The sequence below is a fragment of the Anas acuta genome, chromosome 8, assembly GCF_963932015.1.
Source record: "Anas acuta chromosome 8, bAnaAcu1.1, whole genome shotgun sequence".
Taxonomy (NCBI): domain Eukaryota; kingdom Metazoa; phylum Chordata; class Aves; order Anseriformes; family Anatidae; genus Anas; species Anas acuta.
The window spans coordinates 25138374-25166297 of record NC_088986.1 but is presented as its reverse complement, the minus strand read 5'-3'; the positions used below and the strand labels follow the sequence as shown (position 1 = coordinate 25166297).

Below are 27924 nucleotides of genomic sequence, written 5' to 3'. Positions count from 1 at the left end.
GGGCCGGGCCCCGCCGCCGCCTCAGGGCGGTGCCGGGCGGTTTGAACCAAACGCCCCGCGCCCATTGGCGGCGCAGCGAGGCGGGGGCGGAGGCGCCGGGTTTGAAGCGGGGGCGGAGGCGCGGCCGTTGGCACTCAGGGCGCTGCTGCTCCTGCAGCCGCGGGGGGCTCCGGCCATGGCTGCCTGGGACCTGAACTGCGCGGCCAAGCCTCGCAGGCGGCGCTGGTCCGAAGATGAGGAGGACCCCGCCGTGCTGGTGCTCAGCCACTTCTCCCGGCCGCCCCACCTGAGTTTCGGCAGCCTGCGTGTCGGCGCCTCCCGCACGCGGTTGCTGGGCATCCATAACCCCAACGCGGAAGATGTCGAGGTGGTGGTGGAGCGCGTCCCGCCGCCCGCCCGGGGCTTCAGCATCGGGTGCCGCCGCTTCTCATTGCAGGTACCGGGCGTGAGGCGAGGCGAGGCGGCTTCGGGGCCCCCTCCCCCGAGGGGAAAGCCGAGGGGCTCGTCGTAAAAAGGGGAGGAGGGGAGGGGGGGGCGAAAATTAGGAGTAAATGCATGCGGTTCGGAAGGAAACCTTAGGCACGGCTGATGGAGCCCGTGCTGACTTGTGGTGGGCAGTTATGAGGGGCTGGGACCTGGGAGCTTGGGGGGGCTCCCCGCAGGTTGCTCGCAAAGCGGGGCTTAAAAAGCAGGCTGGACCCTCACCCTGTGGTGTTTGGGTAGCTACTTCCCCTGGTAATTAATAAATATTAGGGGTTGTGTGCAGTAGAACTTGCCAAAGCACACGCTGGATTATGTCATCGTGAAATGGACTTGCCCAGAGGCGGAACTCCTCATTCAGATGCTCAAAAGACAGGTCGCTGTCACGCCCTTTGAATTTGTCTGTGGTGTGACCGCAAATACAACAGTTGGTCAGTTAGTACTGAGATCAGCAGGGTGCTGAAGTGATCTGGTAGGTCACTGGATGAAGAACTGTAACACAGATCTGGCCCAGGGCTCCACGGCTTCCATGTTTATTTATTTATTTATTTTGAAGTCTGCTTGTATTTACATATACTGGGGCAAAGCTGACGTTTAGTAATCATTTGTCACTTCATGATGTCAAAATATGCATTCCTTCTGTGTACTGGTTTTCATTGGATTTGAATGCTCTATCTTGGATGTTAGAAAAACTTACGTAAGTGCTATGTATTAAACATTTATTTCTCTCCATTAGTCAGGACAAACCATCTCTGTTTCTGTAACGTGGACACCATTAGAAGAGGGCAAGGTCAGAGAACTGATAACATTTGTTATTAATGGCATCATAAAGCATCAAGCTGTGCTCTTAGGTGTTGCTGAACAGCCTGTGAAGAAAAAAGTGAGTATGTTTTTATTGTCTGAACTAATTTTATTATTTTGGCATAGTTGAAACGTACTGTTTTTATTAGTTAAAAAGATCAGTGCAGGAGAATTAAAAATGGATAAATGTTGTTTGTGGGAGAGTCCGTTACATTTAAACTTTTTTCCAGCAGGCTGGGAAAATAGATACTGGTGCATTATATTGCTTAGAGAATAAAACTTGATACACACACGAAAACAATCAGTCATGGAAATAAGTTATAGTGAGTTTTGGACTAAGTGTATTGGTTTTACCTTCTTTTCTTGATATACTAGGTATTAATTTTATTGTGATGCTTAGTCCTGTGATGTGTTTTGATATTTGTTCCAGTTTATGGCAATCACAGAAAGCTTTTGATTTGAAGTGGTGTCTGGAAATTGTCTTATCCAGCCTTCTGCTGAAAGAACTTTAGACTACCTCATCCAAGGCATTGCCCAGTCAAGCTTTGAGTGTTTGCAATGAGGGAGATTTCACAGCTTCTGTGGACATCCTATTCCTATATATGTATATAGGAATGTATTCTTATATATGTAATAATATTCCTATATATATTATTGTATATAGTGTATAATACAATATGTATAATATTATTATATATATTTACTATTATTGTATAATCCTATATATAATGTTTGCTTTTACACAAACATATGTAGAAAGTTAGCATACTACACTTTCTTTATGGTTCCTTTTCAGAAGAGTCTCTGGGAAACTATGAAAAAGAACAACATTGCAGAAACATCGGCGTCAATAAAAGTTAAAAAAAGAAATCCAGAAGTTAAACATGTTAATGAAACCTTTGAAGTTTCTCAGAAGGTAGAGAGACTAAGGAGCCCACTTCAGTCATGTGAAAATCAGAACACAGTGGAAAACAGTACATCCCCAGGAAATGACTCTCTTATTGGCTCAGAAAATAAATTGCCTTTATCTCCGATTTCACCTGTGCTACAGCAATGTCCTAATACTGCTTACACACCAGTTTCAATGAGAAGATCAACTACTTTCTCAGATATTGCTTCTGCTGTATGTGAGAAGTTACTGCCTGAAATAGACTTCTATAGTATCAATAAATCTGTTGATAACCATGATGAATTGAAATCTGAAAGTGCATACAATTTTACTGGATTAGAAAAAACACTAAATTCAAATAATGAAGCAATTCTTAATTGTAAAATCTCACATGTTTGCATTCCAGAACATTTGGCATCTGTGCCCATTTTAGGTACAAGGAGAATTTTAAGTCCAGATTCTTTTGTGAATGACCGTCATCATGTTGATGTAGATACAACAGAGCAGTGTGTTCCAATTCTGTCACCTGATCAGTTTGTGAAAGACAGCTTAGCACATGTACAACCAAAGACTCCTAAACCTGAGACGGCTTTAATATCTTCTGCTATGGGAACTTATGTCGTGAAGAGATTTTTGCCCCCAAAATGGAATAAAAATGGAGACGGAGAGACAAAAACACAAGTCCACGTAAACTACATGTTAAATGAAGCCTTTGAGACACACAACGTAGAATCACAGGTACTTCATTATAGCAAACCCAAAGAAAATCAGTCAAAATTTCCTTCTACAGAGGAGCTCCAGACATCCAATTCTCAAGCAGAGCAAACAAAAAAGCGATCAATTCTTTCTGCCACAGTCATCAAAAAGAAGCCTGATGCTGGTGAAGGAAGAAGAATGGAAACTCTCCAGCCAAAATCTAAAAAATGCCTTAATAGAGCAATAAAGGATTGTGAAAATGTGGTGCCTGTATATACAAAGGTAGAAATATCGAAACACCTTCCAGTTACAGATCCAGTTTCAGCTGGAAATAAGTGTCACAATGAAAAAATAAGTTCACAGCCTACTACTGGATCAACTTCTTTGTGTCGTAAGAGGAAAAGCGAAATAAATATAGAAAAAAATAGAGTTACAGGCCCAGTGTATGTGGAAGAAGTGGAAAGAAAAAGAACTCTAACTAGCATGTACAATAAAAATAAAACACACACATCTGTGACAACATCTGCCTTCAAACCTACAAACCAAGGGAGAGTAGGGCTGAAAAAGAAAGCTGGTGAGTAGTATCTTCATTTACACCTTTTGGAAACATGCTTTTGATTATGAAATTTGTATAGCAAACTGAACTGTCTAGCAGCAGTCAAGGATATTTCATCTCACTGAAATATGGGTTTTTGCATTTTCTTTTTTAGATATTACCTGCATTTTACAAGGTTGAAAACTAGATCAGAGTTTTGGTTATGTAATTGGCTTAAAATTTATTCAATTCTTTTGTAAACCTTGGCAACGACAGCAACAGGAAAAGTATCAGTTCCTGGGTAGAGTAATTCAAATTTACAGGAAACTTGATCACTTTAGAAGTGATTTCTGTCACGTGTACATTTACCATTGTGCATATTTGAATTCACAGCTGTTGTTGTGTATTTTCAAATATGTTGTTTCTGAGTCTTATTCATGCTGCCTGTTTTTTTTTGTTTTTTTTTTTTTTTCTTTTTATAATTAGTCTGGTATTGGTCTTGTGTAGATCTTTCTGTCTTTACAGTTTGCTGATGTTTTGACCTTCAAGCAGCAAAGTAAGTTGACTTCTTGTATTTCAACATTCTTTGGGTTTCAAAATGTTCCACTCCCAGTTGTGCTTTGGAATACAAGAAGAATGTGTGTCACTACCTGAAGGAAGCACTCTGTTTCCTGAATCTTCATGCAATCCCTGCAATATAACTACCAGGAAAAATTATTATGGCTTTCAGATTAAAATAGCATGTGCTGCTTTCTTCAGTTCTTCAGATGATCTATTCTATCTAGATTTGATTTTCAGCCTTGAGTTCAGGCTTTTTAAGACAGTGTACATAAAAACTCACTAGGTCTGTGTCCACCAGGAAAAGCAGTATTATATACCAGATTATTTCTGTTCCTCCATTTGCATAAAGGTAGGTGGGCTGGACAGGAAAGTATTCTGAGAGCCTAACATTTCTTAGGTGTCTCTTGATCCTGGCTGTAAAATGCAAAACTGATAACAGCTTTGAATTATACTCTATTTGTAGCAATTTTTCTTCCAAAAAATGTCTTGGTATTTTAATTGCTTTTGGAGACAATGCAGTAGGTGCTGCTTGTAGTAGTGGAATGTGATTTTTCTTTGTGAAGCCTGAAAATTAGCTTTGAAATATCCATCCTTAGGGTAATCCACCTGAAATCCAACTTAAAAGCACTCAAAACATTATTAAAAAGCTATTAGATTTGTGTGAGAGACTGGAATAAGCATGAAAAAAGCTAAGCATGAGTGCAACCTGTCATTTATGATCTCTTACATTTTTTTCATCTGAAATAGCGTCTTGTTAGTGGGTATCAGACAGCAACCACTGACCATTTGCAAAAGCATGCATTTTTTAGTCTTCATTTGACATCAGCATAAAGTGTTTGCATTAAGTATATGTTTTCATGTGTTGAGAATTAGAAAGTGTGTATCTATTTTTTACCTGTGTTTTAAGTCCTTCTACCACTAGGTGGTAGATAAAACTTATCAGCTAATACCTCGATGCCTAAGGTAATACACTCAGGCTGCTATAAAATGAACATCAATGTAGCATGCAATCTAACTGGAGGAAGAGGTCAATCAAGCTCCAAAAAACCATGCATTTTACCCAGATGTTCACAGAATACCCAATTTCACATATCCTAATAAATCTTTCTACCAATTAAATTAGCTTTGTATTTCTAGGATATGATAATAAATCTAAAAACCTCAAAATGAAGGGGACCAAGGGGACCACTTTTTTTTTTTTTTTTTTTTAGGTAAGCAATTTATCTCTAAGGCTACCCTATGACTATCTAGAGGATACAGAAAATTTTACGCATGTTGTGTGTTAACGTGTTCTGTTGCTTGTTCGGCTGAGACCAGGGTGCAGTATTTGAGTACGTGTAGTGGAAGAACCAGGGAATACAATAGTCCTTATTTGCTCTTAACTGTTTTTCCCATGTGTATTGTAGACAAACTGCTTAAATTTTTCCATCATCAAGGGATCGCAAGTATGTTGATGGGGATTTATAGGGAATCACTCCAGTTCTTTGCTGTACAAGTGATATGAACCTTAATATGTTAACTTTCACTGACATCTGCGTCACTGATGTGTTTTAATACTTGTAGGTTCTTCCCTTCAGGGAGCATCAAAAACTGCCAACAAAATTAATAAACCCATTGCTGGATTGGCTCAGTCTCACCTGACGTTTTTGAAACCATTGAAAACAGGTAGGCAGACTTCTGGTATTTAGTAGAACAATATCCACTGAACTGAATATCACAACTGCTGTACTGCTGTCTGTAGATGATGACCCAACTGAGTAGAGTATGAAATAGAAGGTTGTACCCACAATGAAAAACAATTAGTAGAAAAATGTATATACCTTTCATAATGTGTCTGCATCATAAGAAAATTGGTTGCCACACTTAGTCAGCTGAATGTAAATGTTCCTTTCCTCTGTTTTTGCATGTAAGTGTAAAAAACTACAGGTGTGTTCCCAGGGGATTGATGGATGTCAGTGAAATGCTTCTTCCACATCTGGTAATTTTACTGTAACAGAATACCTAAGAATAGAAAACTACCTGCCAAAATGATACTTATTTTGCAACTCGTATTAATACTAAGTTGATCTGATCAGAAAAATATATTTATAAAATAGTTGTTCCTGGCAGTAATACAACTGGACTTGGTTTTGATCCAAGATATGCATTAAAAACTATTTTAAAAATATATTTTTAGATATTAAAAACACACATATTAGATATTAAAAATAATAAGAATATGGGTTCTTGTATTTGATCTAGTGCTTTAATAACTTAATGCAGGATTTGTGGGTAAAATTTATTTAACAGCTGACCTGTTTTTTTTTTTCTGCTATAGTGCTAAATAGAGTATCAAACTTTAATATTTTCCACGATAAGGCATATAATGCTTATCTTGTGTTTCAAGAAAGGCTATTCTTTAAATAGCAATCAAAGAAGGAGAGACTTATTTATTTATTTATTTTAAGTCATTCCTAGGCACCCAATGCCTTTTGCAGCTAAAAATATGTTTTACGATGAACGTTGGAAGGAGAAGCAACAACGAGGTTTCACATGGTGGTTAAATTTTGTACTTACCCCTGATGACTTCAGTGTAAGAACAAACACCTCACAAGGTAGAGACAAGAATTTTCACTTTATCTTTTAATATTCTTAAATGTTACATAAGGTGCCTTATTCATATTAGTGAATAGGGGTCCTTGTTTAACAGTAACCCCAACTCATCATTTTACTTTGTGTAGCATTATGCTTTTCTGTAAGAGTACATCTTTCTTTTTTTTTTTCCATTTTTTTGTATATTATATGCATTTTCAACCTTTGACTTAATACTGTGATAAGCTTAAAGCAAATATTTGATGATGGGTTTCAGTGGCAGTTGGGCTAAAAAATATGGAGTATACTAAACCAAAGGCAATTCTAATGTTGGAGATGGTGCTGTGCAAGATGCATTGGAACAAGGAATACACACTGGAACTTGTGGCTGCAGTACCTCTCTGTGGGTGTTGAGTGGGGAATCCCCACCTGCTGAGAAACATTATAGTTGCTGCTGTATTAAAATGATAATAATATACTTCTCTCTCTATTTTCAACCTAAAATTCTGAAGGTTGTCAAATTCATTTTAGAACTAAATTTCCAGCCCAGCCCTTATTAGCCCATTACTTTAGGAAATAAGTGTTGTTATAACAAATATGTGGCTAATATATGTCTTGCCAGGTACAGGAATATAATGCAACAAACGATAAGCTTCCTGAGGAACTGTTGCAGGAAGCACAGCCGAAAGCTCAACAGATACCAGTAGAGTCAGATCATGCTCCATTTTATTGCCCAAATAGCCTAACTTTCATAGTGAACTTAAGAGGGGTGGATAGTGTTTCACACCACACAAGATTATTGGTCAAAAGCACTCAGACAAATAACTACAAGAAAACAACCCCACCTGCAAGAAAACAACCCCCTTGTGATTAGTAGTCACATAGACCTTGTCCTCAAAGCCAGCTGCTGGCAACAATATTTCTCTAAATTCCTCAATTGTGCAATGTGGGAGCACTGTCATGGGAACTTCTCATAGTCGCCCTGGTAGCTTGGTTTGCTCAGCTGCAGCAAGCCATGGGATTTTTGCTGTTTCAAAAAATCCCTCAACAAGGAACAAAATTGTTACACAGAAGTAAAATAACATTGTGAACATAGATGGGGCAAAACTACTTTTGTTTGAGATCTAAGGGCATACTTTTTGTGTGTGCATTTAAACAGTAAATGCAGCTGCTCTTATCTTGGGAGAAGAGAACCATCATAAAACCAGTGTTCCTAAAGCACCAACAAAAGAGGAAGCATCTCTAAAAGCCTATACTGCCCATCGTAGATTGAATAAGTTACGACGTGATGCTTGCCGTTTATTTACATCTGAAGAAATGGTTAAAGCTATTAAGAAGCTGGAAGTTGAGATTGAAACTCGACGTTTGATAGTTCGTCGAGACAGACACCTCTGGAAAGATGTAGGTAAGAATGATAAAAATTCACATACTTTCTTTACTTGTAAGTAGAAAAAAGTTTACTCATATGCTTAGTTGATTTACTCTAAAATCGATTGTTAGGAATATTATCTATAACACGAAATTTTTGCTAGATGTAATATTATATGATGTTCTCTTGCAGGAGAGAGACAAAAAGTCCTTAACTGGCTCTTATCTTATAACCCTTTGTGGCTGCGTATAGGTCTGGAGGTAAGTGCAGAATATGCGGTCTATAATCAAAGTTTTAGAGAGATCTAACAACCTTGCTAGTAGGGAGCGTTTTGGGTTTCTTTATATTTTCTGTTTTATTAATCCAAGTAAGCTCAATTTAATTATAGTGAGTTTATGTGTCTTTTGCTTTATTATAATAGACTTGCTTTAAAAACATTTACCTTATTAAAAAAAGAAAATATTCAATCAAGAAAAGTGAGAATTAACTCCCCGACCAATAACAGAAGAGCAGTTCACAGTTTGACTCTTAGAGGAAAATGTGTCTTTCTTAAGAGAACTACTGATTGATTGATTCCTGAAATATAGATGATCAAATGTTTTTATATGAGACAGAATATTCTAAAATTTCCTTTGTTTCTATCCTTAAGTCAATATTTTGAACAAATTGATTTTTAGAGGCTAATAAACATTTGCTATTACAAAATTTCAGTATTAAATGATATTCACAAACACATACATTGTTTAGGGTCATTTTTAATGGTCATACTTTTTTCCCCTTTTCCTTCATATTAGACTGTTTATGGGGAACTGATACCTTTGGAGAGCAATAGTGATGTTACAGGCTTGGCAATATTTATTCTTAATCGCTTGCTCTGGAACCCTGATATTGCAGCAGAATATAGACATCCCACTGTGCCTCACCTTTATCAAGAAGGTAATGGGTATTTCCAAAAATAGACTATTTGTAGCACTTAATTTTTGAACTGACATTTAATGGGTTCTATCTTTTTAGGCCATGAAGAAGCTTTGTCAAAATTTACACTGAAAAAAATGCTGCTGTTAGTTTGCTTTCTGGATTGTGCCAAACAGTCCAGACTGATTGACCATGACCCTTGCCTCTTTTGCAAGGATGCAGAGTTCAAGGTAAGAGAGCTGTGATTTGAAATCTTTGTCCAATATTGTTCTATGTAATATGAATATTCTGTGACTGAATGTAGGACACATGTTTTTTATGCCTTTAGGTGCATTTCTTTAACAAGTATTGGCTGTTGATGTTTCTATGTGAACATTCTCAGTATATGGTCTCATGGTTACGAAAAAATTTCCCAAGAAATCTTTGAGGTGTTGGTTCTGTAGAAAGGACTCCGTTATGTTGCATTAACTTGCTTTCCTCTCTGAAGTTAAGCTTCTGCAATATTTTTAAATATCACTGTAGCATACTGCAGCTGATCTTAAACTCCAAGTAAGTCCAGGCTTTTTTCTTGTCTTCTCTTGTTCTGCTGTAATAAGAGATGATGCAACATCTGTCATAGAAACTCTTTGATTAACAAATCTTTGCTATGCTGAAATAAAATTTCCTTTAGTTCAGTATGTACTGTGTAGACAGACTGTGATTATTATTTTTTTTTAATATTAGTATTTAAGGTGTGTGTCTGTTTGTTTGTTTTAAGACAAGTAAAGACATTCTGCTGGCAATTTCTCGAGGCTTCCTAAGTGGTGAAGGTGACCTTTCCCGTCATCTTGGTTTCCTGGGACTACGTGTCAGCCATATTCAAACTCCACTTGATGAATTTGATTTTGCTGTAACAAATCTGGCTGTGGACTTACAATGTGGTATTCGTCTTGTGTGCGTTGATAAAGAATTATTTTGAACTATTCATTTTCTTTTATATAATACTTAATACGAGCTTAGCTAAGCTATTAAACTGTGACGTTCCCTTTTTTAGGAGAGCAATGGAACTTCTCACCAAAGACTGGAGTCTTTCAAAACAGTTGAGAGTTCCTGCAATAAGTCGTCTACAGAAGATGCATAATGTTGATATTGTTCTTAATGTCCTTAAAGAGCGAGGAATTCACTTGGAGGATGAGAGTGGTAAGGCCTAAAAATCGGAGTTATTCTAAGCCTATTGTAGGACTAGTGCACATTTCATTTCTTTGTTTTATTTAATAGGTGCTTCAATTGACTGTAGGGATATTGTGGACAGGCACAGAGAACGAACATTAGCACTGCTGTGGAAAATTGTCTTTGCTTTCCAGGTACTACTCGATTACTTTTTTTTCATTTCTTACTAATTACAAGTGAAAGATAATGGAAAACATTAGTGCTTCAGCAATTATTTGTTGTCTGTGAAGGCTTCTACTAATCAAATTTTAAACTGTGGAACGGTCTACTTTGTATGTTTGAAGTGCAGTGCAAACATTACATGACATTCTTAACAGTACATTTTAACCTTTTAGTTATTCTCTTTCTTGTATACCTTCATAAAAGCTTTTGGAGGGGGAAAACAAACAAACAAAAAAACCACTACTTTTGAGCTTCTGTTCTTAATGCTACCAGAACTGACAATTAGACTAAAATAATGTTGGTCTCTAAATGCTGCTAAGTTCTTACTAACTGAAAAGGGAATGTGGGAAATCAAATTTCGAATCAGCTTGTGAGGTCACTCTGACAGACAAATATAGAGTAATCTCTATCTTTTTTACTATATCTTTTTGTTTTATCTATACTGAAGCTGTATCTTTTTAACTTTTTTCCATTTATCTCAAAACAGTAAATTTGAAGAAATGTTCTGTAAGCTGGTCTTTAACAGTTTCCCACAAAACAGTGAGAGCGTGGGTTTAAGTTCTTTATTTCAAGCAGTTGGTAGCTGCCACTGCCACCTATGCTGGCAAATCTAGATTACCACTACTGATTCAGTGTGGCAGATAGTGAGAGTGGTTTCTCTTTAAAATGCTATATATAAAACTTATACATTCATCTGCTACAATGCATAGCAAAATAAAATCTTTTTTTTTTCTTCCTAATAGGTGGATGTTCTTCTTAATGTGGAACAGTTAAAAGAAGAAATCATGTTTTTAAGGAATGCACATAAGATAAAAACACAACTGGGCACTCTCAAACTTTTTTCAAATTGTTGTAGAATACAAGAAGATAACAGTCGTAGCTCCTTACCTCAGAATTACAGTGAAAACGTGAAGCTGCTGATGGCATGGGTTAACGCTGTTTGTGGATTTTACAATATAAAGGTAAAATGCTTACTCTTTAAAGAGCACAATTCTTCAATTTCAAATTCTTTCATGTGTATTAACAGCCAATGGTAATTAGTTTTAAACATTCCTACATTCTTCTCAACTTTATTTAATCTGATTTGGATTAATCATCTTACTGTGGATGTACCTGCAGAAGACAAATTTGAGTAAAAGGATTTCCCCTTCTAGCTAATCTCATGTATAAAAATGCCTTTTAAAAATATAGTTGGAGTTCTAGTTGGAGGTGGTTTATAGGGTTTTTTTTGTTGTTTTTTTTTTCAATTGGTATTCATCCTAAACAGATTTGCACATAAAATTTTCACCATTAGTAGGAACTGTGAGCATTAAACTAATGTTTAGGCTAAGGAGGATTCTTTTCACCAGAGGTGTTTATTCAAAAGGGTCGTGTTGTTGGTTGTTCCCTCTTAAGAAGAGAGGCCCTGTTCAGACTTGACTCTGGTCAGAGTAATGTCACACTTGATAGTTTTTCCTGACAGGCAAAATAGAACATTTGAAACTAATGCAAGTTCAGACCTTATTTCTGCACTGAAGACCTTAAAAGCTATCTCTAGAAGTTTCCTGGGGATCCTTCAATAGAAATACCGCTTTCTGTTGGGTTTCTTAAGTCTCTCTCTTGAAGATTCACTGTATAGTGGTTCACACCCGTGTTGCAGATTTCTTACAGCTACGTGCCAATGTACAGTGAATGTTCAAAGGAAGCACTGATTTTGTAACTTTTTCTCTTTGTCTAAAATAAATTTGCAGAATTCATACTTGGTCATTTTCAAAGGTGCAAGATGAAAAATTCTATATCCAGTTTATACCAATTAACTGGTACCAAAAATTCAAGGAACTTGTAACTTACTGTGTTTTATTAAACAGGTGGAGAATTTCACAGTCTGTTTCTCAGATGGTAGAGTACTGTGTCATTTAATTCATCATTATCATCCATGTTACGTGCCTTTGGAAGCTGTGTGTCAACGTACAACTCAAACAGTAGAGTGCTCAAGAACTCATATGGTGGGACTAAACTTATCCTCCTCATCCTCAGAGTCTGATACTTCTCTAAATGTTATGGAAGGAACATTTGACCAAAGTAAGTTGTTTAATATACGAAAACTCATGTTAAATCTATTTCTCTTGTATCCAATCTGATCTGACAAATATTTTCTCTTTGCAAAGCCTCAGTCATGTACAAGGAATTGTTGGACAATGAAAAGAAGAACTTTCAGCTGATCAGTACTGCAGTTTCTGACCTAGGTGGCATACCAGCAATGATTCATCACTCAGACATGTCAAATACAATTCCTGATGAGAAGGTGAGATAGCTGCCCTTAGAGTTGAAGTAAATGTGTCCTGCTGTCCTGTGTGTAGTCCTTAACTTGCTGCTTTCTGTGTTTAAATAGGTTGTTATTACCTACCTATCATTTCTGTGTTCGAGGCTTCTAGATCTTCGGCAAGAAACTCGAGCTGCTCGATTAATTCAGTCTGCTTGGAGGAAATACAGGCTGAAAAAGGAACTGAAACTTTCTCAGGTACTCTTTGCTTCTGCAATCTCGTGGCTCCTACTTTGAGGAAAAACTAAATAAAGAATATAACTTCATTGTTTGGAGTATACAGGTTTATTAGAATAATATTGACATTTAATTTTAGCACCACTATTATCCAAATGTACATGTATAGGCTTCTTGGTAATTACTAAATTTAAGAGGTAGTTACTTTTGTTTAAAGGGGATTATTCTTTAAAGACTATTGTACTTTAGGGTTTCTTTCAGTTTCTAACTTCTAACTAAAGTGTGGCACCCCTCAAACCCTTTTTCCAAGTCAAATATGAAACTGTTGCACTGCTACCTTGAAACAAAGAGTTGTTCATTTTCAATTCCTAATAATATCTCTTTGTAGTTTGTAAAATTAAACCTGCACATGGATTTAATAATTTTGTTTAGGTGCTGAACTTCACTGAAGTGTTTTGAGTCAAGTTGCATGGTATTTTCTTTCTTACTTTTTTTGGTAGTTATGTCAGATCTTGTGATGGCTTTAAAACTATGACACTATTAAGGCTGATAAACACCATCACTGTATCTGAGATGTTTTAGAAACTCAAGCAGTGTTCAAGTGAAATATTTTGAGAATCTGTGGAATAAAGGGGGGATTTTTTATCTCAAATTTCTTTTCTTTTTTTATTTTATTAAAAGTGTACAGCCTTAATGTTAATGATAAAACATTTCCTTTATAACTGTTTTTCAATAGTGAATAGCAAAGGTGCTTGAGGGAGATGTCAAAGAAAACACATAAGCTTTGCAGACATTATTTTGAATTTAATCTTGCAATGTGCTCAAGTACGCTCTGCCATGTTACCATGTGGATAGTCTACTAGTAGGGATCTGACAAGACGAGCTACTTACTGAAGTTTTAACTCTGTAAGTTGCTTTTTCCTGTTGCCCTGATGTTTATCAGTCTGTTACTATGACCTTTGGGTTATTATGAAAACACAGATAGATGTAAACAGAAATCTGGGCTGGATGGACATGATCCAGTGTGACCGTCTTTGTACTCAGGTTATTTCAGTATAGCTGGAAAACACTGGTATGTCAGTTAATATGGATATCTTAAACTCTTATGAATGAGAACTAAAATTGAGCTTTAAAAAAGGTTAACTTAGGAGTGCTAAAAAAAAATAGAGCAACAAGAACTATCAAGGTGGGAAGATGCAGATTTAGGTGATACCACACTTTTACAAAAAAAAAACTTGATGCTGAATTAAACGTTTTCTGTTTAAGAAAAGTTCTTGCCATAGAATAAAGAAAAACTGTGTTATCAACAAGCCTAATTTTTATAAGATTGCTTTAGATGGTCATTCTAATACATCAAAATATGGGTGGAAATTGCAATCCTAACTGTTCAGTGGAAATTGACTCTTTGTAGGAAAGAGACAGAGCTGCTCGGATAATTCAAAAACATGCAATAAACTTCTTGTCTCATCGACGTATCTTGAGGAAAAACAATGCAGCAGTGTTAATCCAGAAGCACTGGAGAAGATGCTTAGCCAGGATGAAGTTTTTAAAACTAAAAAACTCAAAACTGGAGGAAACCAGAAGTAAATCTGCCACAGTAATTAAGGTAATATGATATAAAATGAGATTACACATCAAGGTAATATGATATAAAGTGAGATTCAAGGAAAACTCTCTGAAACATACAAGAAAAAGGACTGCTCAGGGACATTTGTTCTGCTTACAGCAGCAGATGTTTTCACGAGAACGTACATGTAATACACTTTTTTCCTTTTTTGACATGTTTTGGTAATTTTCTCTCTCCGGAGAGAAAGGGTAATATGCTTTTAAGTCTATACTTGTTCCTTCTTAGTATATATTTTGTGCTGATATGCCATAAATATTAAAACACTGGACCATAACCAAGGCAATGTAAGGACCAATCAGATTGTTCTGGCTTGCTTCTTTACAGCTGCTGAACACCATTAAAGAAGCCAGACAATAATTGGCCACCTAATGTTATGATACCTGCATTGAGCATTTTCAGAATGCCAAAAATTTGTTACCAGCTGGTAGTTATTAATTGATAGTTAATGTAGTTTCTCAAGATACTATTCCCAGCTGTTACCCAAAGCCATATATTACATTCTTAGGACTTTTTGTAATGGATTTTAAAGATTCACTGATTTATCACATAGTTTAACAGGGAATCTTTTTGTTGTCAGGGCAAATTTAGTGCTTGTTTTCTGGAATTTAAAGTGCTAAAAAAACAAGGTTTCAAGCATTTGGACGTTGTTTTTTATTTAGGTATCTAGGCTTATCTTCATGGAGGTTAAGTAGAAGTACACAAATCTTAATAAGTCTGAGGGCGGTAGTTGTCAAGATTAGACTTAAGCTATCATAAAATACTAAATTTTTTTTTTTTTTGCAGGCTTATTGGAGGAGATACTCTGCTAGGAAAAACTATTTGCAGCTAAGATACTATGTTATCTTTATACAAGCAAAGAGAAGGATGGTAATGGCTGTTTCTGCATATAAACAAATTGTTTGGGCTACTGTTACAATTCAGAGACATCTGCGGGCAACTAAGTTGGCAAAAGAAGATCGACAAAGATATGAAATCTTGAAGTCTTCAGCACTTACTATTCAGTCTGCATTCAGAAGATGGAGAAAACGCAAAATGCAGCAGAAAATTAGAGCTGCTTTAGTGCTCCAGACTTATTTCCGAAAATGGCAATCTTCAAAACTGGCTAAAAGAAGAAGAGCTGCCCTTGTCTTGCAGTCTTGGTACAGGATGAACAGAGATCTGAAACGTTATCTACATATTAAGCAAAGCGTTATCAAGATTCAGGCTTGGTACAGGTGTCAGATAGCTAGGCATATTTACCAGCAGCATAGGGCACAAATAGTGACCATTCAGCAGTATTACAGAGCTTATATATTAGGAAAAAATGAGAGAGAGAACTACATGCGAAAGCGTGCAGCTGTAGTAGTTCTCCAAGCTGCTTTTAGAGGCATGAATGCACGTATACTATACAGGCAAACCAAAGCAGCTTGTGTTATTCAGTCCCTATGGAGAATGAGACAAGAGAAACAAAGATTTTTACAATTAAAAAAACACATTACTACCTTGCAGTCACATGTGAGAAAATACCAACAGGTAAAAAGATACAAAGAGATGAAAAATGCTGCTTCTGTAATTCAAACTTGGTATAGGGCATGTGTGGATTCTAAAAAAGCAGCCTTGTCTTTCCAGAGGATGCGTCTGGCTACTATTGTCCTACAGTCTGCCTACAGAGGAAGCAAAGCTAGGAAAGAGGCGCACATATTGAGATCTGTGATAAAAATTCAGTCAAGTTATCGTGCTTATATTGTCCGGAAGAGATTTAAAGACTTAAGAGATGCAACAGTGAAAATACAAGCTTTTGTAAAGATGAGACAAGCACGTAGGTATTATTGTGCGTTACTGGAGGCAACGCTTTATGTCCAGCAAAGGTATCGGTCTCATAGATATGCTCTTCAACTTAGAGAAGATTATAGAAAATTGAAGGATGCTTGCATAAGAATTCAAGCTGTAGTTCGAGGCTATCTTGTCAGGAAACAAATACAGAAGTGGACAGATGCTGCAGTATTTCTTCAGGCACAATACCGAATGAGAAGGGACAGGACACGTTATTTAATCATCTACAGAGCTGTTGTTGTCATTCAAAAACACTATCGTGCATACCAAAAACAGCTCTGCCAGAGGCAGGAGTTCTTACAAGCTAAAAAAGCAGCCGTGTGCTTTCAGGCAGCGTACAGGGGTTATAAAGCACGTAAAATGCTTAAACTTGAATATAGAGCTGCTGTTAAAATTCAGACTGCTTTTCGAGCTCATGCTGCAAGAACGAAGTATCAGGCCATGATTCAGGCCTCCATTGTGATTCAGAGATGGTACAGAACTTGCAAGACTAGAAACAGGCAAAGATTGACCTTCAGACTTATGAACCACGCTGTACTAATTATCCAAAAACATTACAGAGCCAGTGTCATAGGCCGAAAGCAACGGCAAGAGTATATTGAGCTGCGTAACTGTGTAGTACGTCTTCAGGCCATATGGAGGGGGAAAATGGTGAGAAAAAAAATTCAAAAGGAACACCATCTCGCAACTATTATTCAGTCCTATTACAGAATGCATGTAAATCAACTACAATTTAAAAAAATAAGACATTCAATTTTAGTGATTCAGAGATACTTTAGAGCTTACTATATGAAAAAACAACAACGTGCACTTTATCTAAAAACAAAGGCAGCTGCATTAGTCTTGCAGTCTGCTTACCGTGGGATGACTGTGAGGAAACAATTGAGGAAACAAAGAAAAGCTGCTACAACCATACAAACAGCCTTCAGATCATATGTGGTGAAAAAGAACTATGTAACACTTAGATCTGCAGCTATAGTAGTTCAAAGGCACTATCGCGCAGTTATTCATGCTAAATGGCAAAAGCAAAAATACTTATCTTTAAAAACAGCTGTAGTCAAAATGCAAGCAATTTACAGAGGTATGAAAGTCAGACGACAAATTCACCGTATGCACCAAGCAGCTATTTGTATTCAAGCCATGTTTAAGATGCATCGCATAAACATTAGATATCGGGCAATGAGAATGGCAGCAATTATAATTCAAAGACAACATAGAGCATTTTGTTTAGGTAAAGTACAGCGTCAGAAGTACTTGGAGCTTAAGAAATCCGCCATTATCCTTCAGGCTGCCTGTAGAGGCATGAAAGTTCGACGAGACTTAAAAACTATGCACCAGTCAGCAGCAATGATACAGTCGTATTATCGAATGCACAGACGACAAAGGGATTTCAGAAACTTGTTGCTGGCAACTAGACGGATTCAACAGTGGTTCCGTGCTTGTAAGGAGAGAAATGCACAAGTTCATAACTATATGACCGTGAGAAGTGCTACACTTCGTCTCCAGGCTGCATTCCGTGGCATGAAAACAAGAAGACTTTTAAGAACCATGACAGAATCTGCTGAGGTTATTCAGAGAAGATTTAGAACTTTTCTCAAAAGAAAACATTTTATTTCCCTTAGGACAGCTGCTATTGTAATTCAGAGAAAATACCGAGCAACAAAACTAGCAAAAATTCAACGTCAAAAATACCTCTCATTCCTTAATGCTGCTGTTACCATACAGTCTGCCTACAGAGGCTTTGTGGTAAGGCAAAAAATACAGCAGATGCATCAAGCTGCTGTGGTCATCCAAGCAACATTAAAAATGCATAAAATTTACATTTCTTACCAAGCTCTAAGGCTTGCTTCGATAATCATACAACAACGTTACCGTGCTTATAGGGAAGGGAAGCGTGTCAGAGAAATATACTTAAAACAGTACAATTCTGTTTTAGTTCTTCAGGCTGCCTATAGAGGAATGAAAACAAGATGCTTCTTGAAGAAAAGGCATGAGGCAGCACTTATAATACAGAGAAACTACCGAATGTACAGGCAGTACCACCACTACAGAAAAGTTCAGTGGGCAACCCAGCTAATACAGAAGAGATACCGAGCAAATAACCTAAGGAATATTGCAGTACAGCGCTACTCTTCATTAAAGAAAGCAGTAATTTGTATTCAGAAAGCTTTTCGAGACATGCGTTTAAAAAAACTACTTCAAGAAAAGCACCGTGCTGCTATTGTTGTTCAGAAAAATTTTAAAGCTTTTAGAGAACGTCAAAGGTATCTCTCTCTTAAAGCAGCTACTCTTGTCTTTCAGAGAAGATACAGAGCTTTGATTCTGTCAAGGCAGCATGCTCAGGAGTATCTTTGTCTTCGTAGAGCAACTATTCTTCTACAGGCTGTGTACAGAGGTATCAGAGTGAGGAAGAGTATTGAGTGTATGCATTTAGCAGCTACTACAATACAGTCAGCCTACAAAATGCACAGGAAGAGAAGGTCCTATCAAAATATGAGAATTGCAGCTATTGCTATACAAAACTACTATCGATCCTACATTAAACAAAAGAATCAACAGAAGGAATATCTGACAATGAAGAAATCTGCTCTTGTTATTCAAGCATATTATAGAGGCACTAAGGAACGACAGAAACTGAAACTTATGCATGCTTCAGCAACTGTAATACAATCTAGTTATCGAATGTATGTACAGCATAGGTATTATAAACAGTTGCGCTGGGCAGCCAGAGTTATGCAACAGAGGTTCAGAGCCAAAGTAGCAAAAGAAGCTGACATGGAAAACTATGCAAAAACAAAAAAGGCCGTCATTTGCCTACAGTCCTCTTTTCGTGCTAAAAAAGCAAGGCAGTTGTATAAAACCAATCTTGCTGCACTACGCATACAATCATTTTTCCGAATGTATGTAGAAAGGAAGCGTCTTCTTGCAAAAAAAGCAGCAGCGATAACGATCCAGTCTGCGTTCCGATGCCAAAGAACAAGGGCTCGCTATAAATTGATTCAGAATTCAATAGTTGCTATTCAGAGGTGGTACAGGGCATGCCACAGGGCTCGTTTACAGAAAGCAGAATACTCTGCTCAGAAGCAAGCAATAGTAATTATTCAGTCTGCCTGTCGTGGAATGAAAGCAAGAAAAACAGCAAGACAAATACGAGCCGCAAGGAAGATTCAGTCTTTTCTTTGGATGGCCGTGCATCGCAGAAAATTTATTCAACTTAAAACAGCAGTAATTACAATAGAAGCCTATTACTTAATGTATAAAGCTAAATCACAGTATGCAAGCTATAAAAAAGCAGCAGTTGTCTTACAGAGATGGTACAAATCCTGTTTGATTGTAAAATGCCAAAGAACGACTTACTTACAAACCCGGAAGAAAATCATCATTGTGCAGGCAAGAGTCAAGGGATTCATCGAAAGGAAGAGGTTTCACAAAATGAAAGAAAGCGCAATAAAAATTCAGGTAATTTAAAATGTACAATAATGGTTTTGTTTGTTTTAGATTAGTGCTACTATTTCAAACATACATGGTCTGTTCTGAAAGTAGCAGGACTGGCTTTTTCCTGGGCGAATGGGCAGACAAGAGGTGGTCTGTGCACGCAGGATCGGTGGAGGGGGATATTGGGAACACTGGGAAAAATCAGCTGTCGGCCGTTGAAGAGAGCAGGTCGCTTGTACTGTGAACACCTGTCGAAACGCCTCGTCATGGAGAATCATGGAGCATTTACTGGAGCAGCGATACATGATGAAATTTTATGTAAAGCTTGGTAAAACGGGCAAAGAGACTCATGACATGATTAAAGAGGCCTACGGTGATGCTGCCATGGGTAGATCGGGTGTTTTTGAGTGGCACAAGCTGTTCCGAGAAGGTAGGGAAAGAGTGGAAGACGATGACCGCTCATTTGCTTTTTTGATCAACATGGAGTCATCCACAAAGAGTTTGTACCACCTGGACAAACAGTTAATGCAGTTTTTTACGTGGAAGTCCTCACAAGACTGTGAAAACGCATTGCTCGTGTCCGCCCAGCCATCGTCAACAATTGGCGGCTGCACCATGACAACACGCCGAGCCACACATCTTTCCACGTAGTGGAGTATCTTGCCCAGCACAAGGTGGCAATGCTGCCTCAGCCCCCCAAAAGCCCCGACTTGGCCCTGCCAGACTTTTTTCTATTCCCGAGAATAAAATCGACGCTCAAGGGGAAGCATCACGCATCGGTAGAGGCGCTTCAAGAGGCCGTGACGAGGGAGCTAAACAGCATTCCGGTCCAGGCGCTCCTGGAGGTGTACGAAAACTGGAAAACTTGTTGGCAGCAGTGTGTAGATGCGGAAGGGTGCTACCTTGAAAAATTCGAATCTTTTGTTCTTTTCTCATTAATAATTAAAAAAAAAATAATAAAAAAAATGAGTCCTACTACTTTCAGAATAGACCATGTATATGTTAAAATAGAATTAAGTTCTGAAGTACAGTATTTCAGGTGTGTAGCTTTTAGTATTGCAGAGCACAGAAATGAGTCTGTCTCTTGTTTTGGTTTTCCTTGCTGAAGCATTCATTTCAAAAGTGATATTCTCTTCCTTCATTTCTTTCCGCTAAAATTTTACTAATTTTACTTTACTATTTAAAATTGGAACTCCTTTTTTTTTTTTTTTTTTGAGGAACTTGTTTGGCCTGACTAGCTTCCACCTACTTAAATATTAATAGCTTATTTTTTAATTTTTTTTATTGGAATGCAAATGAAAGCTGTTTTGATGTGTTGACATTAGTTGGAACTGGTACTAAGTACAAAGTGAGGTAAATGGAAGAAGTACAATTGCTGCATTCTTTAAGACTTTCTGATATTTTCATGTCTTCTTAAATAACCAAAGTATTGTGGGTTTTTCGTTTGCTTGTTTTTAAGACATTAAATAGATCCAGAATAATTTTGGTGCCTAGCTACCATTTTGACAAAGAATTTGAGGAGACATATTTCATTCTTTGGGAAAAGTGATTAAACACTCTTTTCCTTCCCTCACTGATGGGATAACACATTAGTGTGGTTGGCAAGAAGTAATGGGAGTTGCTCTATCTCCCTGTAGCAAGCTAAATATCTGTCTAGTTAATGTCCAGGAGACCTGTTTTTTTTGTTGTTGTTTCTTTGTTTTTTGTGGATAAAGGAGAGAAGATATTTCTCCCTGTTATTTATATTAATTATGATTTGTACTGGGAGTCATTTTCATTTTAAATTAATGTTCTGTCATTCCTTGTGGAAGAAGTTTTACATGACTTCCTGTGTTGTTCTTAATTATTATACCCTAAGGTAAAAGGAAACAGGTTTGTCTTCGGGACATTACTGGAATGAAAAGAGAGCTTTTTTCTCCAGATCAGGAAGGAAAGGGAAATAATCTCTCATAATTGTTCAGGTTGTTATTACTATCCTGTTGGAGAGCACAATTTTCTTTTGGCAGATAATAAAACAAGTGTGCCTTCCTCACTTCTATTCTTTGGAGGGTTGGGAGGGAAATGGCAGCCTATTAGCTATTTTTCTGAATAAAACATACATACAGATGTTTTAAGGAGAGAAGAAAAATTATTCAACAAAAAGCTGCTGCTGTGATCATCCAAAAACATCTGAGATCTTGGCAGGAAGGCAGGCTTAAATTTATGAAATACAACAGAACTAGAAGAGCTATCATTAAACTGCAAGCATTTATGTGGGGTTATTTAGTCAGAAAAAAAGGTTGGTATACTTCACGTTATAACTACTTTTGATGTAAAATATCTCTATAGCAATTTTAGCATTAATTCTAGCTGCCAAGGAAGAACTTTTTTTTTAAATGCTTGTGAAATCTTTTTGGCTTACCCATAAACTGATCCTTTACACCCATGCATGCTTACAATGAAACTGTTTTCTTCAATCTGTTAAAGTTGTTATTTACAATCATTTCTATGTGTTACCGTTCAGATTAGAGAGACCCAGGACTGAGGAAAGGTATCTTACTTAGTTCTGAGCTAATGACTTCAGCGGTCATTATTCAGCATCTTGCTGAAGTATACTTTTGCTGTATGCTTTGGTCTTCGCATAGATGATCAGTTATCTCTGGGTATGAAAATTAATGATGTTCGTTCTTCTGTTTTCCTTGACAGATTTCAGAACAGAAACAGAAGAAACTGCTTTGCTTTATAGCAGCTGCATATCATCATGTCTCTGCAATTAAAATTCAAAGGGCCTATAGGATGCATCTCACCTTAAAGCTTGCACGAAACCATATCTCATCTGTTCTTATAATACAGGTTAGTCTAATTAAGGATGAATCCTTTTGTGTAACTATTTTGTCAGCTGAGCTGTAGCACTAAGATACGGTAGTTCCTTCGTACGTGAAAATAAAGCTAAAACACAGAGACTACAGTTTATTAAGTAATGCTGCTTATAGCCAGCTAAATGTAATAAAGTGGATCTCAGCAGGCTCTGGAGGTCTCCAGAGTGGTCACTAGCTTAGTCCCATTGATGGAAGGAGTTCAGTATTAGATAAGTTGAGCGGTAATAGTAAACAATTAGACAAGCGTTTGGTAAGATTTGGCATACAGAACACTATTTCCCCTCTCGATAGAGGGGAAGAAAAAGACCAGGGAAACAGGAAGTGGAATAGTGGTTCTTCCTAAAAGACAGCTGAGGAAAAAAAAACAACAGAATTCCGTGCCTACTTGTTCCTAGCTGAGGAAGAGTTCTGCAGTTGAGTTGATTTTGCAGTCATTCATTACAGCCACTAGGCAGATCACAGCTGAGTCATGGTGGTCAGATGAATGCTAGGGATATTTAGTGCCTGTAGGTCAAAACCCATGTTAACTTAGTGCTTTTTTTTTTTATTATTTTATTTTATTTTATTTTTTTTACCAATGCTTGTTTAGGAAGGGAAGTAAGAATTTAGGGAGAAGTCTTAAGTAAATAAATAGAAATCTACTTTAATTTAAACAGAGATGGTTTCGAGCAAAAATGCAACAGAAAAGATTTCTAAGACATTATCAAAGAATCATTCAATTGCAACGTATGATTCGAGTCTGGCTAAATCGCAGAAATGATGCAGCAACCATAATCCAACGAAGCATACGAAGATTTCTTGCCTGCAGACGTAACAGAAAATTTGCCAATGGAATAATTAAATTTCAGGTAAATACCTGTTAAAACTGCAGTTTTCTTAGTTTTTGTTTCATGGGCTTTTGAAGAGAGGACAAATGTAAATGTTTACTTTGGTCGTTGAATTTATCAGTTAAATTACAAGACAAGCCAATTTCAATTCAAAATTAAGCACAAACATGAAGTAATATTAAGCAGATACTGTTTTAGGTGACTTTTGGGAAGTGTGTGGGGATATGTATACATTCGTGTTTTTGTTCTTTTGTTTTGCAAATGTGCTATTTGGGAAATTAAACACTGAACGTGATTATTGGGTACTTACTTAAAAATAAATAACCGAAGTGTTTAAATAGTTAATCAGACTTATATAATGTTGATTTAGAAAGCTAATGCAATTCTGTTCTATTGTCTCTTCTGTTCACAACTTTTTGGGGGGCTTTATGAAATTCCTTTTCTATAGGCATTGTGGAGAGGATATTCTTGGAGGAAGAGTAATGACACAGCAAAAACTAGAGTTTTAAGGCGCCGTTTGGAAAAGGCTAATGAAAAGAGCAAAGAAGAAGAAAAACTGTGCAACAGAACCGCAATTGCTATTGAACACCTTCTAAAATACAAACATCTTTCGTACGTTCTTGCAGCATTAAAGCATCTAGGTCAGTGTTTTGTTTTATTATGGAATCATATTAAATCAATAATATTTTTTTACTTCTTTACAAGGTCTATTTAAATTTAAGAGGAAGATCTGTAATTTTGAAAATAAATTGCTTGAGCTTAAGGATCTTATTTAAATGTTCTATGTTATAGAGGTAGTTACCAGACTCTCCCCACTCTGTTGCGAAAATATGGTCCAGAGCAGAGCAATCTTCAGTATTTTTGTTCTAATTCGAAGTTGCAACCGGAGTGTTCCATGCATGGATGTGATCAGATACTCAATTCAAGTTCTACTTAATGTTTCAAAGGTAATGTTAATATTTTCTTTTGCAGGGCTATGAGCTGTAGGCTACTTTATTGCAGTTATTATTTATCCACAAAATTTCTGAATGAATTGAAACCAAACTGAACAATTTTGAAGAGCAAAAATAAATCTGAGCTTTAATTAGGTTATTTCTTAAGAAAATTAAATAATTACTACATTTGGTAAAAGAAAATGCTTCCATGGGCATAGTGATTTTTTTTAACTGTTCACATTATTAGGATATCCCAAGTATTGTGTAGAAACAGGTAACTGTAGTAAAGATAAACTGTCAAGTTCTTAAAGTAAAAACATACATGTTGAAGAAGATAGATACTTTTCCAAATTCATGTCAGAGAATAGATCACTTCTTACAGAGCTGATCATTTTCATAAATACTTAAAGTTGTAGTAATACTGTAGATATTGACTCTGGATTGATTGATCTAGAGTTCTTATTCTGAAATTTATAAAACTTGTTAACATAATTTTTTGGTCTTATATCCAACTTACAGACATTTATATTCAAATACATTTTTCTTATTTCAGGAAAATAAGAAGAACATTCAGGCTACATCTATTCCTATTTTTTTCTAAACCTATTGTAATTTGTTTTTCTATTTTAAATGTAAAATCCAGTTCTGGGGATTTTTAAATGAGGGTTGGGAGCAAAAGGGTAGCTTTTTGTAACCCATTACAATGGCATAACGTGCAAAAGCAATTTTTACTACTTGGATGCCAGACAAGTGGCAAATTTGATCAGGGGAAGAATGTGGATATTGCTTTATCATCTAATCTGAAAGTTATGTTGAGGATCTGTGTATATAAGACTTCTTGTCTCTTTCTTTTACAACAGTATGAAAGAACTACTCAAGCAGTTTATGAAGTAGAAAATTCCATAGATACGTTACTAAACCTACTGCAAATGTACAGAGCAAAAGCTGGGGACAAAATTTCAGAGAAAGGAGGAAGTATTTTCACAAAGACTTGCTGTTTGTTGGCTATCCTTTCAAAGGACTCGAAAAGAGCTTTGGTAAGACTTAGTGTCTTGTTTTTAATAGTTTGATTTAATGGTATTTTGCTCTTCATTTATGTTTTGGTGTTGTGTTTTTTTATTCTCTACTAATACCAATTACAGCCATAATGTTAATTATAACTAAACTCTGTTAATGGCAAAATGCAGTTCCAGGATGGTGAAAACAGTTATTACTTAGAGTTTTGTATGCCCTTATTACTCAGAGCTAGTCAATATGTCACTGACTTTTTGATCCTGCAATCCTTGCAAGATTGTTATTGCAATCACTTTTTTTTCCACGGTTTTTAATAGTTTCTGTAATCATAGAATGGCTCGGGTTGGAAAGGACCTTAAAGATCATTTAGTTCCAACCCCCCTGCCATAGGCAGGGATGCCATCCTCTAGATCAAGTTGCTCAGGACCAAGTTACTTAGCACTGGATACAGTTTATTTGTTTCTTAATTAACTCTCCCCCTCCCTCCATTTCTGCAAGTTTACTTTTGCTTTTCAGATAAAGTTAAGATTAAAAACAGGATAAAGTAAATAAAAGATAAGTCAATAAAAGCAGGCAATATAATCGCAATATAATTGCTCATGACTTTGTGTTGATACATTCTATTGTAACAGAGACATAGCCTGTTTTTGAAAGACATTTCCTTTGCTTGTGCTTATTGATAGAATCTTCAACAAGGTTATCAGGATAATCTGTGTTCTGTGCTACAAATAGGCATCATCTGTTTATCCGTCAGATAGGAGCACTTAAGTTATCCGGTCACCTCTGACAACTGTGTTAATCTTTCATTGATAGGAAGATGCACATACACTAATTTGTCTCTGTATCACTTGTTGCAGACATACGCCAGTGACATATTAAAATGGTTAAAGTGAGAAATCAGTAAAATATGACCTGCGCTTTTTTATTGTTCTGAGGTCTCAAGTGGCGTTCCAGTTACATATTTTGATAGCAATAGATCACTGATTTGTAGTAGGTATGCTGGTTTTGAAACAGTTTCACTGTACTTGTGGATAGAAGTTCAGCTTACAGTAAAAATGTCGAGTTTTCATTGAATAAAGTAGATTTCTTGATCTAAATTGATTTCAAGTTTGTAGTATTAATTATGTATTATTTTCATCTTTTCTCAGGAAATCCGAAACTTGCCAAGAGCTGTGGCTTGCATTCAAAGCCTCTATAAACTTACAGCTCATAAATGCAAAATGGATGCAGAGAGAACACTTGTGAAACAGAAGACAAACCCTTTAATTAATGGAACTTCCTTTATTCCAGTAATTCCTCTGAGGACAACAACAGTTTCAAGGTAAGAACTTAAAAATTAGTCTGCAGTTTTTGCAGCAGCAACATGCTATTTTAATAAACCACTATTATTTCAACAGAATTAAACCAGACTGGGTTTTGAGGAAGGATAACATTCAAGAAATTGTAGATCCTCTCCAAGCAATTCTGATGGTGATGGATACACTTGGCATTGCCTGTTATGAAAATTAAATTAGTTATAAAAAGTAAATATATGAAAGCATTTTTGTACAGTATGTATGTGGGAGGCAGCAAAATGATTTTGAAATAAAATAAATGTGTTATCTACCCTTGAGATTGTTTGTTGTTTTTTTTTCAAATTGCAGATTGCTTTTTTGCAACTTTTTTGTATTGTATACAGCTTTTGAAATCCTATTTTGTACTACTACCAAAAACAATTGTACAATAAAATCATACGTTCTTGACAGTTTTCCTAGTGCAGTAATGCACTAGTAATGCAATTGTTCTTATGCAACTGTAAGTCTTACCAATAGCAATGTATTCCTCATCTGATTAAAGTATTTCATATTTGTTTGTGTGGGACAGTTATATTGGCTTGTCTGACATGGAGAGCTATAGATAAGAAGGACAAGTAGTCTGATTTTGAAACTAGCTAGTGATTCCAGGGGCTTGGGTTCACTTTCTAGTGAACTTCCAGAGGTCATGAGTGACCATGGGAACATATTTTTAACACTACAAGGTTAGGATAGAACAAAGGGGTGTTATAAGGGCGAATTCAGGAACTCACCTGTTACTTTAAGAGGAAGTTATTCTGGGAGTGCTTTCTTTCTTTGAAGCCAGCAATACACATAAGCATGCTTCTCATCCAGCTGAAGGGTATTCGTCACAGCTGAAGAGTATTCATCACAGTATCTCCCTTAAATTGTGTTCTATTGTGCCTTGGATTTGTGTTTTCTTAGAGCAAATCTTCCCACAAGGTTTGGAGATTATGTCTCCTAAGGGCAGAAATTTGATACTAAATCAACTCGTAGCCATAAGTCAATCTGTTCAAGTCAATCAGAATCATTAGGTCTGAAAAAGACCTCCAAGATCAGTTGGTCCAACTGTCCCCCTACCCCTGATATCACCCACTAAATCATGCCCCTAAGCATCACATCCTACCTTTCCTTAAACACTCCCAATAAAATCATAGAATCATTAAGGTTGGAAAAGACCTCCAAGGTCATCTGGTCCGAACACCCCATTGTTAAGAAATTAATCTGACTTCTTTAGGGAACAATAAGGTTCTGTCTTTCTTTGGTTTAAAAAAAAAAAAAAAAAAAAAAAAAAGACCTTAAGGAGATAGCTGTATGCTACAGAACGTAAGGATAAGTAATAACAGTTCTCCTTAATGTAAGAGCTTCCAGAATGAATAATATAAAGGATAAAACAGAATGGTTATATGGGGAAAGAGAAAGTGTGGGGGGAGAAG

At 36.7% G+C, this 27924-nt stretch overlaps 1 protein-coding gene across 1 annotated transcript; it reads left to right on the top strand.

The window, feature by feature from the left end:
- The first annotated feature begins 94 nt into the window (after positions 1 to 94).
- Positions 95 to 26787, top strand: ASPM (assembly factor for spindle microtubules). Its single transcript, XM_068689858.1, has 25 exons — positions 95 to 436; positions 1217 to 1360; positions 2078 to 3440; positions 5526 to 5627; positions 6410 to 6556; positions 7693 to 7938; positions 8095 to 8162; positions 8697 to 8838; positions 8917 to 9047; positions 9575 to 9750; positions 9851 to 9996; positions 10075 to 10160; positions 10932 to 11150; positions 12036 to 12249; positions 12336 to 12472; positions 12560 to 12688; positions 14079 to 14273; positions 15078 to 19565; positions 22227 to 22373; positions 23056 to 23247; positions 23675 to 23867; positions 24019 to 24173; positions 25022 to 25198; positions 26324 to 26496; positions 26573 to 26787. The coding sequence occupies exons 1-25, from the start codon at positions 176 to 178 to the stop codon at positions 26682 to 26684; spliced, it is 9543 nt and encodes a 3180-aa protein (XP_068545959.1). The 5' UTR covers positions 95 to 175; the 3' UTR covers positions 26685 to 26787.
- The last annotated feature ends 1137 nt before the right edge of the window (positions 26788 to 27924 follow it).